The 15,488-nt window shown below is 38.8% G+C and overlaps 2 protein-coding genes and 1 non-coding gene across 3 annotated transcripts; 2 read left to right on the top strand and 1 right to left on the bottom strand.

Moving 5' to 3' along the window:
- Positions 1–4,916: 4,916 nt before the first annotated feature.
- Positions 4,917–7,823, top strand: LOC137736172 (uncharacterized). Its single transcript, XM_068475496.1, has one exon. It carries the CDS (start codon positions 4,917–4,919, stop codon positions 7,821–7,823), a length of 2,907 nt encoding a protein of 968 aa, XP_068331597.1.
- An 857-nt stretch (positions 7,824–8,680) lies between these two features.
- On the bottom strand, positions 8,681–8,752 carry TRNAP-UGG (transfer RNA proline (anticodon UGG)). The gene has a single exon. It is a non-coding gene; the product is annotated as a tRNA-Pro (tRNA).
- A 535-nt stretch (positions 8,753–9,287) lies between these two features.
- Positions 9,288–15,486, top strand: LOC137737610 (uncharacterized). The gene is made up of 9 exons (XM_068477146.1): positions 9,288–9,643; positions 9,991–10,542; positions 10,902–10,958; positions 11,509–13,871; positions 13,951–14,220; positions 14,295–14,375; positions 14,517–14,628; positions 14,715–14,781; positions 14,963–15,486. The coding sequence occupies exons 1-9, from the start codon at positions 9,529–9,531 to the stop codon at positions 15,057–15,059; spliced, it is 3,714 nt and encodes a 1,237-aa protein (XP_068333247.1). The 5' UTR covers positions 9,288–9,528; the 3' UTR covers positions 15,060–15,486.
- The last annotated feature ends 2 nt before the right edge of the window (positions 15,487–15,488 follow it).

The raw sequence follows: 15,488 nt of genomic DNA, 5'->3' as shown, positions 1-15,488 counted from the left end.
GGGTGGGTGGGGGGACGGGAGGAGGGTTGCGTGCAGGGGGGTGGTTTTGGGAATTTGAAACAAGAAGAAGAAGAAGAAGAAGAAGAAGAAGAGGAAGAAGAAGAGGGAGGAAGAAAGGAAAAAAAAAATTGTCCATCCCCACCTGGGAACCTTCCCCCCACCCACCCCGACCCATCTCCCTTCCTCCCTCTTCTTCTTCTTCTTCTTCTTGTTTCAAATTCCCAAAACCAAACCCCCCCACCCCCCCACGCGACCCTCCTCCCGTCCCCCCACCCACCCCGACCCATCTCCCTTCATCCCTCTTCTTCTTGCGATGTGGGTTTCTCTTTTCTTTTTCTTTTTTTTCTTTTTTGAAAAAATTCAAGTTTTTTTTTTTAAATTAAAAAATTATTTTTATTTGTCACGTGGCAGCCACATCAGCATTTAACGTATCAATGGATGGAAAATATAACGGAGGTATTAGTTTGAAATAAAATAGTAAAGTGAAATGTTTTGAAGATGTTGTAAGAAATTGAAATAGACCCCAAACCTGAGGTATGAAAGTGTAATTTACCCTTAAAATTATGTATTTTTCATTAAAATTTAAGTTGTGACATCCCACATCGCCCAGGGGAGTGATCCTTAAATGTATATTCTCATCCCTACCTAGCACGAAGCCTTTTGGGAGCTCACTGGCTTCGGGTTCCGTAGGAACCCGAAGTTAAGCGAGAAGGGGGCTAGAGCAATCCTATGATAGGTGACCCATCGGGAAGTTCTCGTGTGAGTTCCCAAAAACAAAACCGTGAGGGAATGGTAAGCCCAAAGCGGACAATATTGTGCTGCGGTGGTGGAGTCAGGCCCGGGAAGTGATCCGCCCTGGGCCGGAATGTGACAATTTGGTATCAGAGCCTAACCCTGGCTGTGGTGTGCCGACGAGGACGTCGGGCCCCTAAGGGGGGTGGATTGTGACATCCCACATCGCCCAGGGGAGTGATCCTTAAATGTATATTCTCATCCCTACCTAGCACGAGGCCTTTTGGGAGCTCATTGGCTTCGGGTTCCGTAGGAACTCCGAAGTTAAGCGAGAAGGGGGCTAGAGCAATCCCATGATGGGTGACCCACTGGGAAGTTGCTCGTGAGTTCCCAAAAACAAAACCGTGAGGGAATGGTAAGCCTAAAGCAGACAATATCGTGCTACGGTGGTGGAGCGGGCTCGGGAAGTGATCCGCCCCGGACCGGGATGTGACATTAGTCCTTTTGTCATTTTTATTAAAATTTAAGTATTTTTAATTAAATAAAGTTATAGTATGGTTTTTTTATTAAAATAAACTTAGCCCAAGCCATTTTCATGAAAGTTCTCATTTAAATAAGCAACTTCATAAAATGAATCGGATTAGGGATGGCAATGGAAGGGATCGGGTTCAGATGTACCATCCTCATATTCGAATCTGTTTATTTTATTTCTTTTAACGTAGAATTCCCAAAAAGTTTTCTTCGTAACCAAGCTTGTCGAATAACAGATTTTCCATTGAATAACAATTTTCTCCATTATAATATTTATATTTATTTACATTATTAATTAAATAGTGAATTTTAAATTTAAAAAAAAAAAAAAGACTAATAGGCTACTGATATAAAGCATGCAATGCATATAATGAATAATATATACATATACATATATATATATATATATATATATATATATATAAGTTTTTTTTAGTGGGGGTTGGGCTAAACCTCATACTGAGTTAGCAATAATGTGGCCTTTGGCGAGAATCGAATATAAAGCCACTCGTTTACAAATAAAATATAATACTATTAGATCATAATACTAAATAATAATATTATTAGATATTACATAATGTATTATTAATACAACTGATACTATGCATATAATAAGTAATATTAAAAAAGAAATTACTAATATTTAAACAACACATCACTAATACAACTGATACAGTGCATATAATAAATAATATTAAATATTTGTGCCAATGATAATGCGCACAATTACTAGAACGGACTTCCATATTTAATGACTTGTTTCTCCATATAATAAATTTTTTATTAAAAATGAAAACGGTTTGGATTCTGGGGTGCCCTAAATAACCATAGCCAAATTCGAAATTGAGAAATTTACCTGACGACTACCCATAACTGTAAAATATTCAATATTTAATCTCCAAAATCAAATTGTTCAGACCGGTTACCTGTAGAGATCAAGTTTGACAGGTTAAATTATCATCCCTAATCCAGATCTACAGTGTTGATTGTGGCTTCATGAAGATATTTCGAGGAATATAATTGAACTCTTCAATGTTTGCTTTTTTTATTTTATCAAACGATAGATTTGTTAGATTAGATGTTAGACTAGGGAACCGACGAGGTTTGAACCCACGTCAGGTGCAAGAACCACACACAACCATTATTTCAAACTCATTATCAAAACGCATCTATAAATGATATGTATGAATGCACAACAACCATTATTTCAAACTCATTATCCCAAACCCAATATACCATCTCCCTTTTGCTAGCACTCTTGCATAATTCCTTATTGCCAGTCCCAAATATTACCCTGATTTAATAGGCACTTTGGGGCTGAAATGAGACCTAATACCTGCCAAGAATTAGACTCAACTACACAACAGTCTTCCTCATTACCCATTTTCCTTTCTCCTTCACAAGATTCTCAACTCAAGATAATCAGTTCAGTGTTCGACAAATGAATGAAAAACATGTGTATCAATCCATCCAAGTGGTCTTATACGCAATGCGTTTGTGAATCCAAGTGGTCTTTTATATAATAGCTAGTAGTAGATAAAGAGTTGGAACACCAACTCAAAAATCAGTTCTTTCAATTTGTCTCAACAAAGACCTACCTCATGTATCAAAGGGATGAGGTTGATCATTAACTCAAAGATAAACATCTATTTAACTTGATCCTTACTCCGACCAAATGGGATCATTCAATTACCAATTTTGCAGCATGACAATGGTAACCAATTTTAACATGCGAAATGTTTGGTATGATAATCAGTATGCTATTTTTGGTTTAGTAACCGTACCAAACACAATCTTACTATTATACATCTTTAGTTAGTAGTTTACAAGGAACTTGTAGCTTATACGGTTAAATGCATTCAGGCTCACTTTGATCCAAATCTGTGAGTTTTGGTTAAGGCTTTAAAATCGAAATCGTACTTGACCTGAAATAATCTATAAGTCCAAAACGATCTAACCCAAGCCGGGCCAGAGCCCAACTTCAAGAGGTGGGCCGGGCCCGGGCATTGATATTCCCTATGCCCTAATTGATGAGTGTCCTTTTTAGTAATTTCGAAAGATGCTAGAATTGTAATTCCATGGTGGGTCATTGAAGTTCAATCCCAACGTTTCCCTTTCTTGGAGCGGAATGCAGTTCTTCACGAACACCACAATGGGAAGACCAAGGGGCAAATCGAAAATCTAATGAATAGAAATCCCCCTCAATTTGAAATAAATTACAACTCTAATTACCAATAAACCCAAGAGACTGAACGAGTGGCATTAGAGAAATAAGCCGAAGTATCAGAGGTCTTCTTCTTCCCCACTTCTGAAAGCCTCAGGTCCCTCCGGACTCCTGTCTCCCAAATCCAGCCCTGTGATTTCTCAGCCGAAACAAACGAGTAAGCGCTTCATTTTCAAAACCCCCCTTTTTTTTTTTCGAATTCGTTTTACCATTTAATCACTTTCTGGGGTTTTCCCAAAGTTGTTCAAGCTTCCATCTTTAGCTTGAAGAGCGATGTTTGACTTCTGTTTGTTCGCTGTATTATAGTACGCATACTTTTTGGGGTTTATTTTTACGATTCAAATATGCCAACAAATTACAGTAATTTTTCAAATTTTTCATACTTTTTTTTATTAGTTTTTGGGTGAAATTAGGGTTATGCCTCCCCATTTTACCAAATTTTACAAGGGTTTTGGTTATTGGACTGTGATGTTATGGGTTTTTTTGGGGTTGGATTGCATGTGGATTAAGGCTTCTATGTTGGACCGGTTGGTATAATGTGTTTGGTTTATAAAGTGAATTGTGCTCTGGGACCAAATGAAAATAAGTTTTTTTTTTTTTTTTTAAAATTTGCAAATGAATTCATTTGTGAATGGAATTTAGTGTTTAGGACAGAGTTCAATGTTTATTATTGTCTAATTTAAACTTACAAGTCGTAATTGCTGCAGGTTAGTTTGGTAGTTTAGTATAAGACCAATCACTTCCAGTTGGACCAAGTTTTCTCCATTGTGCCGGCTGTAGACAATCGCCCGCTGTACAGATTTGTATTTGTTCGGGTTGAGGTAATACACAATTGTCTCAGTTTGAAAGGATTTTTGAAAATTCTGACAAATCATGAATTTGAGAATGAACTCTACACAGTTTTAGCTTTCGAAATATGGGGGAAAATGTTTGGAATTGAAATTCTATAAACTCAAGGATTTCATTTGCGTTCCAAATGTACCGTTGGGGAGGGGACTGTGTGAGATAAGTTGCTATGTCTAGCTCTGGGAAATGGGATATTTTATTGTGTACTTCTTGTTCTTATTTCTTCCTTTGGTTTTAATTCGTATTGTGTTATTATTTTATGGTTTTCCTGAGAAAGCAATTCATTGTATTGTGGTTTTCTATATTTATTTTTTTATTTTTAACTTTGGTTTCCTGTTTTTCTTTAATTATTTTGAATGTGGTTCTGGGCGGTTTATGGAGTTAGTTGAGTTGTTTTCTGATATGTGATGATAATATTTGCGCTGGTTATTTGGCTTATTACTCAAATTTTGTTTTGTTTTTCACATCTCATCTTTTTAAGTTCCACCACATGCTTGGTGATTTACTATTATACTGAAAAATGCCCTGTTGCTTTATGCACTATTAAATCAGCTTAAGTCAACTCAGGTTCTCCAGATTAGTGATGGATTGCAATAAGGAAGAGGCCATTAGGGCCAAGGTGATTGCTGAGAAGAAGATGCAGAGCAAGGATTTCGTGGGGGCTCGTAAGACTGCTATAAAAGCGCAACAACTCTATCCTGATCTGGAGAATGTGTCTCAGATGCTTATGGTTTGTGATGTGCATTGCTCTGCTGAGAAATTGTTTGGGACTGAGATGGACTGGTATGGTATCCTTCAGATTGATCAAACAGCGGATGAGATAACAATTAAGAAGCAGTACAGGAAGTTTGCTCTCCAACTTCATCCTGATAAAAACAAGTTTTCTGGTGCAGAAGCTGCTTTTAAGCTGATTGGTGAAGCTCAAAGAGTGCTTTTGGACCGTGACAAACGGAGCATGCATGACCTAAAACGCAAGACTTCTGTGAGTAAAACAGGTGTGCCACATCGACCCCCACATAGGGCGAGTTGGAACTCAAATCCTGGAGTTCAAAACTACTCCAGAGGCAACTTTTCAGGTGTTAATCTCCAGAGCCAGCAGCAGCAACAGCCTTTTCCACCGGGGTATTCAGATGCCCGATCGACTTTTTGGACTGCCTGCCCATTTTGTTCAGTTAAGTACCAGTATTATAGAGAAGTTCTTCTTAGATCTCTTCGTTGTCAAGGCTGCGGTAAGCCCTTCGTTGCATATGACACAAATGTGCCAGGTGGCGCACCATCACCACCACCACCACCAACTAACTTAAGTCAGCAGGCATTTCCCCCCAAAAAAGTCAATGTTAACATGTCTGAAGTCTCACTTCAGAGGAATGTTGGAGCTGAAAACTCCAAAGCTAAACCTTTCCAAAAGACAGACCAAAAGTCAAGTAGCTCTTCAGGTGTTCGCTCAGAAAAGGTAAAGCGTAAGAGAGAAAGGAAACGTGTAGTAGAATCCAGTGAAAGCAGTGACTCTGAAGGCAACAGTGATTCTGAAGAAGATATGGTCATTGATGATGCAAGCAGCAGTGATTCTGAAGAAGATATGGTCATTGACGATGCTGTTCTTCAGGCTGGACTGAAATCTGGAATTTATGGAGACCAGCAACCACGGAGATCTTCACGGCATAAGCAGCACATTTCTTATAAGGAAAATCTGAGCGATGGTGAAGACACTCCTCTATCAAAAAGGGAGAAGAGGAATGTCTCATCCTGTGCCACTGAAGAGGAAAATGAAGACGCATCTCAAGTGGAGGAATCTATAATGAATAATAAATCTGATCGTGCCGCTGACACTAAAGTAGATGAAAAGGTGAAACAGAAAGAAGAGTGTTTGACAAATAGAGTTGGGGAAAAGAAGTCTGGGGCTAAAGAAAGGGTGAAAGTATTTGACTCTAAGAAAATTTCTGAGGCACTTGGGAATTCTGCATCACATAAAAGCTCCAATGAAAAACAAGAACCAGACCCCTTGTATTCTTTTCCTGATAATGATTTCAACGACTTTGAGAGGTACCGGAAAGAAGAACTCTTTGAATCTGGGCAGGTGTGGGCTATTTATGATACTCGAAATGGGATGCCAAGATTCTATGCTAGAATCAAGAAAATTCACTCACCTGAGTTCAAGTTGCAGATAACCTGGCTAGAGCCTGACCCCGATGATGATAATGAAATGAAATGGGCCAAAGCTGACTTGCCGTTTTCTTGTGGTAAATTCAGACAAGGTGACTCTGAAATCACAAAAGATCTTCCCATTTTCTCTCATTTGATGACTTGGGGGAAGATTAGAAGTTCTTACATGATATATCCAAGAAAGGGAGAGACTTGGGCCATTTTCAAGAACTGGGACATAAACTTGTACACTGATCCAGAATCTAATCAGAAGCTGAACTTTGAATACGAATTTGTTGATATTTTATCAGACTATTCTGAGGATGTTGGAATATCTGTTGCACTCTTGGACAAGGTGAAAGGTTTTGTGAGTGTTTTGTGTCGAAGGGTTAAGGATGGGAAAGGCACATTTCAAGTTCCACCAGGAGAATTATTGAGGTTTTCCCACAGAGTTCCATCTTATACATTGACTGGTGACGAAGGAGTAGGAATTCCATCAGGATCTGTTGAGCTTGATCCTGCCTCTTTGCCTTTTAATATTGAAGAAGTTCCTATTTCTAGAGATCGGAAAACGGAGGCTGGTACTCATAGTAATGGTTTTTCTAAATCTCCAGATACAAGGAATGAAGACAGTAATGTTCCCGAAGGGTCATCCTCAGAAGGCATCGCTATTCCAGAAGCTGAGTTCTACAACTTTGATGCTGATAAATCTCTGGAAAAGTTTGAGATTGGTCAGATCTGGGCATTGTATAGTGATGAGGATGGCTTGCCAAAATACTATGGCCAGATAAAGAACCTTGATTGTCACCGGTCCAAATTGCATATTGCATGGCTTGCTTCCAACTTACTACCAGACAGGGTGATTCGATGGCATGATGAGGAGATGCCCGTTTGCTGCGGGAGATTTAGGGTTAGAAGGAGTACGCTCCAGGACTATGATTCTACTCTGTCCTTTTCACACCGGGTAACTGCAATTTCTATTGGTAAGAGTGATTTTGAAATATATCCTCAGAGAGGTGAGGTTTGGGCGTTGTATAAGAACTGGACAGCTGATCTCTCGTGTTCTGACTTGGATACCTGCGAGTATGACATAGTGGCAGTGTGGACAGAAAATGATATGCAAAGAGAGGTCTTGATTTTAGAGCGTGTGGATGGTTTCAACTCAGTTTTCAAGACTCGGTTGAAAGGAGGATCAGCTGAAACCATGACCATCCGTGGGGTAGAGCTACTAAGGTTTTCTCACATGATTCCTTCTTTCAAGCTAACAAACCAAAAAGGTGGCAGCCTCAGGGGGTGCTGGGAACTTGATCCTGCTGCATTGCCGCTTCGGTTCTTTAGTCAGACTTGAGTTGGCAATCAGACTAGCCTTTTGCTTCATAGGGCCTCTTCCCAGGATGCCGGTGTGGGAAATGGAACCGTCTGGGAGAAGATTCTGATGTATTCTAGCGTGACCGAGCCTGCCCAGTTCTGATTAACGAACCAACCAGCCGTCTTTTGATTGGTATTACGAGGCAGGCAAATTTTGCAGGCTACTTTGGTCTTTGGTGAGGAAGGAGGAGGTGTCTCTGCCGGTTTTTTGTATTGCGTATTCTGAATATCTTGTTTATAGATCCTTTAGTTTTCATTGAAACTTGGGCTACCAATGCTGGAATGTTGGCCAAACAGTTCAAAAAAGAAAAACTGGAATTTTTTTCCTGTATCTGGAACCTAGTATTTGAATTTTCTGATGAACAACCACATCTTCCTATATATACGCTTCTGTTAGCTTTTTACTTTGATGTCAAAATATTAAGCTTTGTTTTGTAGTTGTTCATCCAACAGGTTGGCTTCCTAGTTCAAGTAAGTGCTTTGGTCCGACCATGTCCGACAGCTGCCGGGAAGTTAAAAGGCATTGTACAGCATATGTTTGTTGTACTTGGGATTATAGTCCTACAGTAGTAGGTGCTGCATCCAATCACATCCCATATACTTTTGTATGTTACTTCCTTATTATTGAGGAGAAGAAACACTTGCATTCTTGTTTAGGATACGGTCATATCAGCTTCCCGGTTGTATACTTGTTGCATGTAAGTTTATCTCTTCACTAAAATTTATTAAACGACGTATTTTGTTATTACATTGGAGGACCAGAACTTAAACAACATATTTTAATTTTAACTCATTACCCTACTAATTAAACAGAGAAGAAGAAACAAAAATAAAAAGGGGCCGTTCCGAGAATCGAACTCGGGACCTCTTGCACCCAAAGCAAGAATCATACCACTAGACCAAACGGCCGGTCATGTTATTGTATCATTATTTATATTATTAGACCAGAGATTATCAAGTAAGTACATCAACATGCTATATATATATATATCAGGCTGATGATTTTCAGCCGTTCGATCTTTATTTTATCGTTTCCTGTAACTGGTGAAGTGAAGGTTGTTTGCCAACAGGATTCTACGGATCCTTTTGGTAAGGATTTTGGAGATCCGTAAATTATGTCTGTTCATTGTACATTGTGCGGTCAGTTTTTATCAGGTACTGTTTATATTTGATTTTAAATAAAAGTATTTAAAATAATTTTTAACAGCAGAATTTACGATGTACTATGTACATATATGATTTCCGAATTTTCAAAATCCTCACAAAAGAGATGCGGAAGGATCCGGATTCGGTTTTTTGTAGTACTTTTGTTTTAACAGTTTTACTGTACAGGTGTCCGACAAGTAAAAACAAAAGAGAGAAAGTGAAGAAGAAGTTACCAACTTCGGTTCCGGTTAAATCAGACAAAGTGTTGTCCTACATTCCTTAATTTTCCCTCCAAAATTTCATTACTCCCCCCCACTATTTTCCCTCCACCTCCAAAAACCCTAACCCTAATCTCTCTCTCGCTCCTCTCTTTCCCAATTGGTCGTCTTTCTTTTCTCACTTCCGCATTTCCCACTCCGCCTTCGATCCTCTCCATCAATTTTTCTTCTTTTTTATCGTATTTTTTCCTTCTGAAATTTCAATGCTTGTTTTTTCTGGGGTTCCCGTGGATTCTGATCTAGTTTCCGATATGAGTTGAAATGGGTTCTCTCTGGAATGGCGACGATGAAATCATGCCGATGGAGACAAACTCAGTCGCCGATTGCGCAGACACCGAGCCCATTGACACTCAGATTTCAAGCCCTCCATCGTCCGGTAATTTTTTTGTTTGTTAAAGTTTTGTTTTTTATGGTGATTTTAATGTGAATTTATATACAAGGAGTTAAATTTGTTGAATTCATGCTCGCATGGTAAAACTTTCGATTCAAAGATTTCTGTTGTGTTTTTTCTCTCTGAATTTTTTCATGGAAAAGTGTGATTTTGTTACATGTTTGAGCTGAAGTGTGACTTGAAATTGTGCATGCCATTGTGAGCATTTTGATGTGGCTGTGCTTTAGTATGTCTTTCACGCATGTCAGGATGTGAATGCTGTTGTCTTTTCGTTTAGGATTATAATTGTGCTTGCGATTTATTTTCTTCTTTTTTGTTTTATTGAAAATTAGATGAAAAGGGCAAATCGAGGGATGCGGATGAGTTAGTGCGAGACACCGTGCCTTGTAATGACATTGTTCCAGTTGAAGATGCATTTGAAACCCAAATGGTAGATTTTGGTGGTGAAACCCAATTAATAGATTTCGGTGGCGAAACCCAATTAATGGATTTTGGTTGGGAAACCCAAGTAATGGATTTTGGTGGCGAAACCCAAGTAATGGATTTTGGTGGGGATACACAGGTGATGGATTTCGGTAGTGATACACAAGCAATGGGTTTTGGTGGTGAAACACAAGTATTGGATGATATCAACTGCTATGCGAACATGGAGGAGACCCAGTTATTAGAGTTTGATGATGTAGTTGTCAGTGACACTGACAGTGAGGAGTCGGATACAACTGAAGTTTTCGATGATAGTAAGGATCTAAGTGATGATGAATCAGTACAGAGAGGTTCTGGTCAATTAGTGAATGAGGAGAATATTCGCCGCACTCCTTGTGAAAATAGTGTAAATGGGTTAATGGAGCAAGCCAATTATTCGGTCGACAATCAACACAATGCAGGTTTGACCTCTTTAATCTAGGCAAGAATACAAATCCTTTCATAACTACTATATTTTAAAAAGTGTCATTCACGGTCTAAATCCTAACTATGCATGATTAAATAATTGATGCCTCATTCTTTTTCTTTATCTGGTATTTCATGAATTACATAATGGTCTCATGGATTGCAAATTAGTACATTTTCCTTATCATTGATTCTTCTTTTGAATGAAATTTTAATTCCTTGGTTTTCGAATGTTTGTTCTATTTCTTCATTTTTAGGAATTCGTGAATTCAAATGAAGCTCTCTTTTTCATATAAATTCTGCATGCACTCATTATGTGCTAATCTTAAAAGTAACTTGGGGTTTTATCTTTTAGGGCTCCATGTTTCTGCTGCAACACCTGTGGTTGAAGGCTCCCCGGAACTGAGACCAGGTATGATCTATCCCACTTTTTCATGGTTAGACTGCATTTTTGTTAATCAGAGATTGGGTAAAGTTTTATGAATGCAAGATCATGGTTGTGTATTAAGTAACTCCTTCATTGCTTTGTTTGGGATGAACTCGCAAAGACTCGACCCTCGTAGAGTTGCATCTTTTATAAGACTCAAGTTGCATGGAAGGTGTATCATATATATTTTGCTATACTGGTTTTGGTTTAGGGCAATGTCATTTTGTTTGAGCATACTATTGGTTTTTTATTTCAAGGCCAGATGTCTGGGTCTATTGTCTATTGATATGTTTAATTGATTTTCTACTAAAATAAAATAAATTATAAAGGAAACATCATCTGAATTATTGTCTAGCTACTTACATTGGAATTTCTGGTGGATTGTCTTTTTGGTCCTAATTGTAGGAGTATTGGGAAAGTCAGAATTCATGACTGCTCAATATAATAATATAATGCACTCCTGATATGATCTAATATGTCAATCTTCCATTTTAATCAGGTTCTGTGCATAAGCATTTTACCTCGGTATGTGCAGCATCCTTACAGGCCTCTGATCTAGCAGCTTGCAGTACAATTATGAAGGGCACCAACAATAAGTCTCGTTCTGTTCGAAGTAATAATCAGTCTTTGGATCAACTTTCTGGTAAAGATAATGCAGTATCTCTTCTAGGGGGTTCAACTATAAATGGAGAAGAAGTCAGGCAGGAACATGATTCAAGGAATGAGAAAAAATGCAGGACTGGTGGTTCAACAGCGAGAAAACTTTTTCCTGAGGATTCAGATGCTGAAAACACGGAAATTTCTCACCACAGAGGTAGTGGTGAAGAAGGGGAAGATTTGCTTCAGTTTCCTTGTAATTTGGCAGGGTTAAGCTATGTTGACTCTCAAGAACCAGGAGAATTATCACAAGCTAATGCACTTGATTTTGTGGATAAGTTCCTCCAAAATAATCTTGACGAGTCTAATAAAGAAGTTGGCCATGGAAAGAGTGCTAGGGACACTTCAAAATTTGTCTCAAGTGCAAAGGGGCCACAAATATTGGCCAAGAAAGCCAATGACAAAAGCATAGATAAAGGGATTTTTGACTGGGATGATAACCGTGAGGATGAAGAAGGAGGTGAATTTTTCCGCCGAAGAAAAGCAGACTTCTTTGATGGTGGAAGCCATGGGTGGAGATCTCTTCCCCAACCCCAGAAGTCTAAAGGGAAAAGACAGGAGGAGAAGAAGGACCTCAAAACACAATTACAAGGAAAGAACAAGATAATAGGTGTAGTTCATTCTGATTCAAAACTATTGTTACATAAATCAAAAGTTGACAAGAAGACAGTACATGAAGATGAAATGAAGCATATAAAGAATCTTGTCAGTGAGCTCGACGAACAGTTCAACAATGACTCCCCAAGAGAGCAGTTGGATACTAATGTTAATAAGAACGATGCGCCTGAAATGATGAATGTAGGCTTTGATACTCAAATGGCAGCTGAAGCTATAGAAGCCTTGTGTTATGGTGTAGGGATTTCCAATTGTGATGCTAGTGATGAAAATCAAGGTGCTGGAAAGAGTCCTCCTGAAGGTTCGATGGGAGAAAAATCAAAGAATAGAATTTGTTCAATGAAACCTTCTTCTCGAAAAAGAGGGCGTTTTACTGATGCAGGGGTTGCTTCTCGAGAAACTCGACAAGCCAAGAAAACAAGGGTTGGTGCCAGATTAAGCAAACATTATTCAATTTCACCTCTGGAATTTTCTAAGAATACTAGAAAACAGTGTGAAACAGAGGTGGTGATAACAAAATCAAAGAGGGGGAAGTCCATTGCTAAAAATCATCTTAACATCGACGGGAACAAAAACATGGAGAAAATACCTCCTGTTGCTATTGACCTAAGAACAGAAGGATCTATAAAAAAGAATATACAACAGGATATTGGTACTTTTACACCCATTGCACGTCGAACAAGACGGTCTATGGTGGTAAATCAGTTAAAGAAAGCTGACAAAGCATCCAGTGATTGTGGAAAAGAGTCGAGCGCTCAAACAGAGTATGTTGCAACTAGAGAGAAAATAATTAGTTTCACAGGTGGTAAGGTGTCTAATGTGTTGAATGCAAAGTTTTCAAAATCGGGTCCCAGTCGATCCGGAGAAGTTGGAAATAATAAACCAAGCCAACATGATGGTTCAGATCTCAAATTTGAAGCTATTTGCTATGGCATCAAATTGGATGCTTTAAGCTTCTCCAAGGGAAAAAGATCTAGGAGAAAGTTATCTGGTCAGGTTTGTGGGCCTGATAACTTAAATGTTCCGTCTACCCCATTTGTTCAGCCAGACAAAGTTGGACAGCGTGTCACTAGGCACACAAGATCTAAGGGTGCTGCTCAAAGAATTTGTGTTGATGTAAAATCAACAAGAAGAACCCGATCATGTACACGTGGAGACCAGAATTTGGCTAGAAAGTATGCGCATCAAAGTGTAAAAAGTGATCCTGGGAAAGTTCCTCTTCACAAGGATGGGAGAATGATATCAGAGATTATAACTGGTGAAGAGGCAGTTGGAATTCCTGACAGGAGGAGTGATGCAAATCCATCTTCTGCTACTAAAATGAGAGATGAATCCCCACTAGGGAAATGCAAGCCATCGGATTCAGGTTGTGCTACTCCAGTTAACAGTAAGGTGCCTGCCATTGCCAATGATGCATCTCCAGTTTGTATGGGTAGTGAATATTTCAAACAGACATGCAAGAAGACCCCTTCAAGGCCAGGTCTTTTGAAAGAAATCCGTGACTTAAGTGCAAATGGGAATACACCAACTTCAGCATCAAAGGATCTAAGGAAGAGAGATAGGACTGATGTTCGAGTATTGTATAGCCACCACTTGGATGACGATGTAATTAAGCATCAGAAAAAGGTATTTTGTGAGTGAGTTTAGTCTTTTTTAAAATATGCAAGTTCTAAACTAATCTTATCTGCAAATCTGTTTTTTGCAGATTTTGGGCCGACTAGGAGTTTCTGTAGCATCCTCTATGACAGATGCCACGCACTTCATAGCAGATCAATTCGTGCGTACAAGGAATATGTTAGAAGCTATTGCTGCTGGAAAACCAGTGGTAACGCATTTATGGCTTGATAGCTGTGGACAAGCTAGTTGTTTCATCGATGAGAAAAACTATATACTAAGGGATACTAAGAAGGAGAAGGAGTTCGGCTTTAGCATGCCAGCTTCGTTGGCACATGCGTGCCAGCATCCACTTCTGGAGGTAAATATTAACCTAATGTTTGTCCACACAGATAGAGACTTATTATGCATTCCCATTAAGACAAGGTTTTGCAGGGTCGTAAAGTCTTCATCACCCCAAATATGAAGCCTGGTAAAGATATAATTTCAAGTCTGGTCAAAGCAGTCGGTGGCCAGGTATAGTTTTCTTTCTCTTCGGCGTCTTCGCGCACGCATATACAGCAGCATGCACGTATAAAGTTCATCCTGTTTTTATCTGAACTTTTGATTGCTATTAATTCCAGAAATGATTTTGATTTTGTTCAAAATGCTCATTAGGCTATAGAAAGAATTGGTAGATCTGTTTTGGAGGCTGATAAAATTCCCGATGATCTGTTGGTTGTATCTTGTGAAGAAGATTATGAAATCTGTGTGCCTTTACTCGAAAAAGGTTAGCAGCCATCTCTTTTATTTACCAAGTATTTATAAGAAGACGAGATTATTATTTTTTGTTTTGACACTGCTTTATACTTTCAGGAGCTACAGTTTACAGCTCAGAGTTGCTATTGAATGGGATTGTTACTCAGAAGCTGAAGTTTGAAAGGTTGGTTTTATTTCCTGGATTTTACCTTTATTATTAGAAAGTAATGTCTCTTGTTCTTGTATACTCATCGTTGTATTCAATTGGTTTTGTCCTCTTTAAAAAAATGGAAGAAACTGAAGATTACGTGCATTGAGGATTCAAATCTTAGTTTCCTAACACGCTTGCACAAATTATGTGACAGGCATCGCCTCTTTACAGATCAAGTTAAGAAAACCCGTTCCACCATATGGCTGAGGAAAGATGGCAACAAGTTCCTCCCTGTGAAGAAAGATAGATAAGGAATTATATTTGTTCCATCTTTTTTCCTCCTTCACAGCCAGGCGTTTTCGTTGTGATGATGTGCATTACTAGTTGAGTTTTCCCTGTAAAAATCTCCATGTTGTATATAACCGTACTACTTGCAAATATGTGAAAAGGTTTCTTCGTTCTCCCTTTTTAATTGGGTGATGTAGCTGATTACTGGTTACTGCATCTAAAGATTTGCATACTGTAAAAGCATCAAGTTACGGTTTTCAGTCGTACAGATATCGTACTTTCAGGCCTCGTTTGGTGTGTATCAGATTGGATTGGATTATGTTGAAACAAGAAATGGATATCAACTTCCAAGCGTGTCCAAGTTAAGGGTAGAAGATGGATTAGAGATAAAGGAAACTTCTCATTCCAATCCAACGAAGGTGGACGGCGTAAGTTTCCTTCATGTCTAATTC

The sequence above is a fragment of the Pyrus communis genome, chromosome 6, assembly GCF_963583255.1.
Source record: "Pyrus communis chromosome 6, drPyrComm1.1, whole genome shotgun sequence".
In the NCBI taxonomy this organism is placed as follows: domain Eukaryota; kingdom Viridiplantae; phylum Streptophyta; class Magnoliopsida; order Rosales; family Rosaceae; genus Pyrus; species Pyrus communis.
This window is presented reverse-complemented; position numbering and strand designations above follow the sequence as displayed.

Excerpts from the sequence above, each read along its gene's own strand:
- LOC137737610 (XM_068477146.1), top strand. The coding sequence starts at position 9,529 with ATGGGTTCTCTCTGGAATGGCGACGATGAAATCATGCCGATGGAGACA. Across the intron at positions 10,543-10,901 it reads CGACAATCAACACAATGCAG|GGCTCCATGTTTCTGCTGCA; the intron begins GTTTGACCTCTT and ends TTTATCTTTTAG. Across the intron at positions 10,959-11,508 it reads CTCCCCGGAACTGAGACCAG|CATCCTTACAGGCCTCTGAT; the intron begins GTATGATCTATC and ends CGGTATGTGCAG.
- LOC137736172 (XM_068475496.1), top strand. The coding sequence starts at position 4,917 with ATGGATTGCAATAAGGAAGAGGCCATTAGGGCCAAGGTGATTGCTGAG.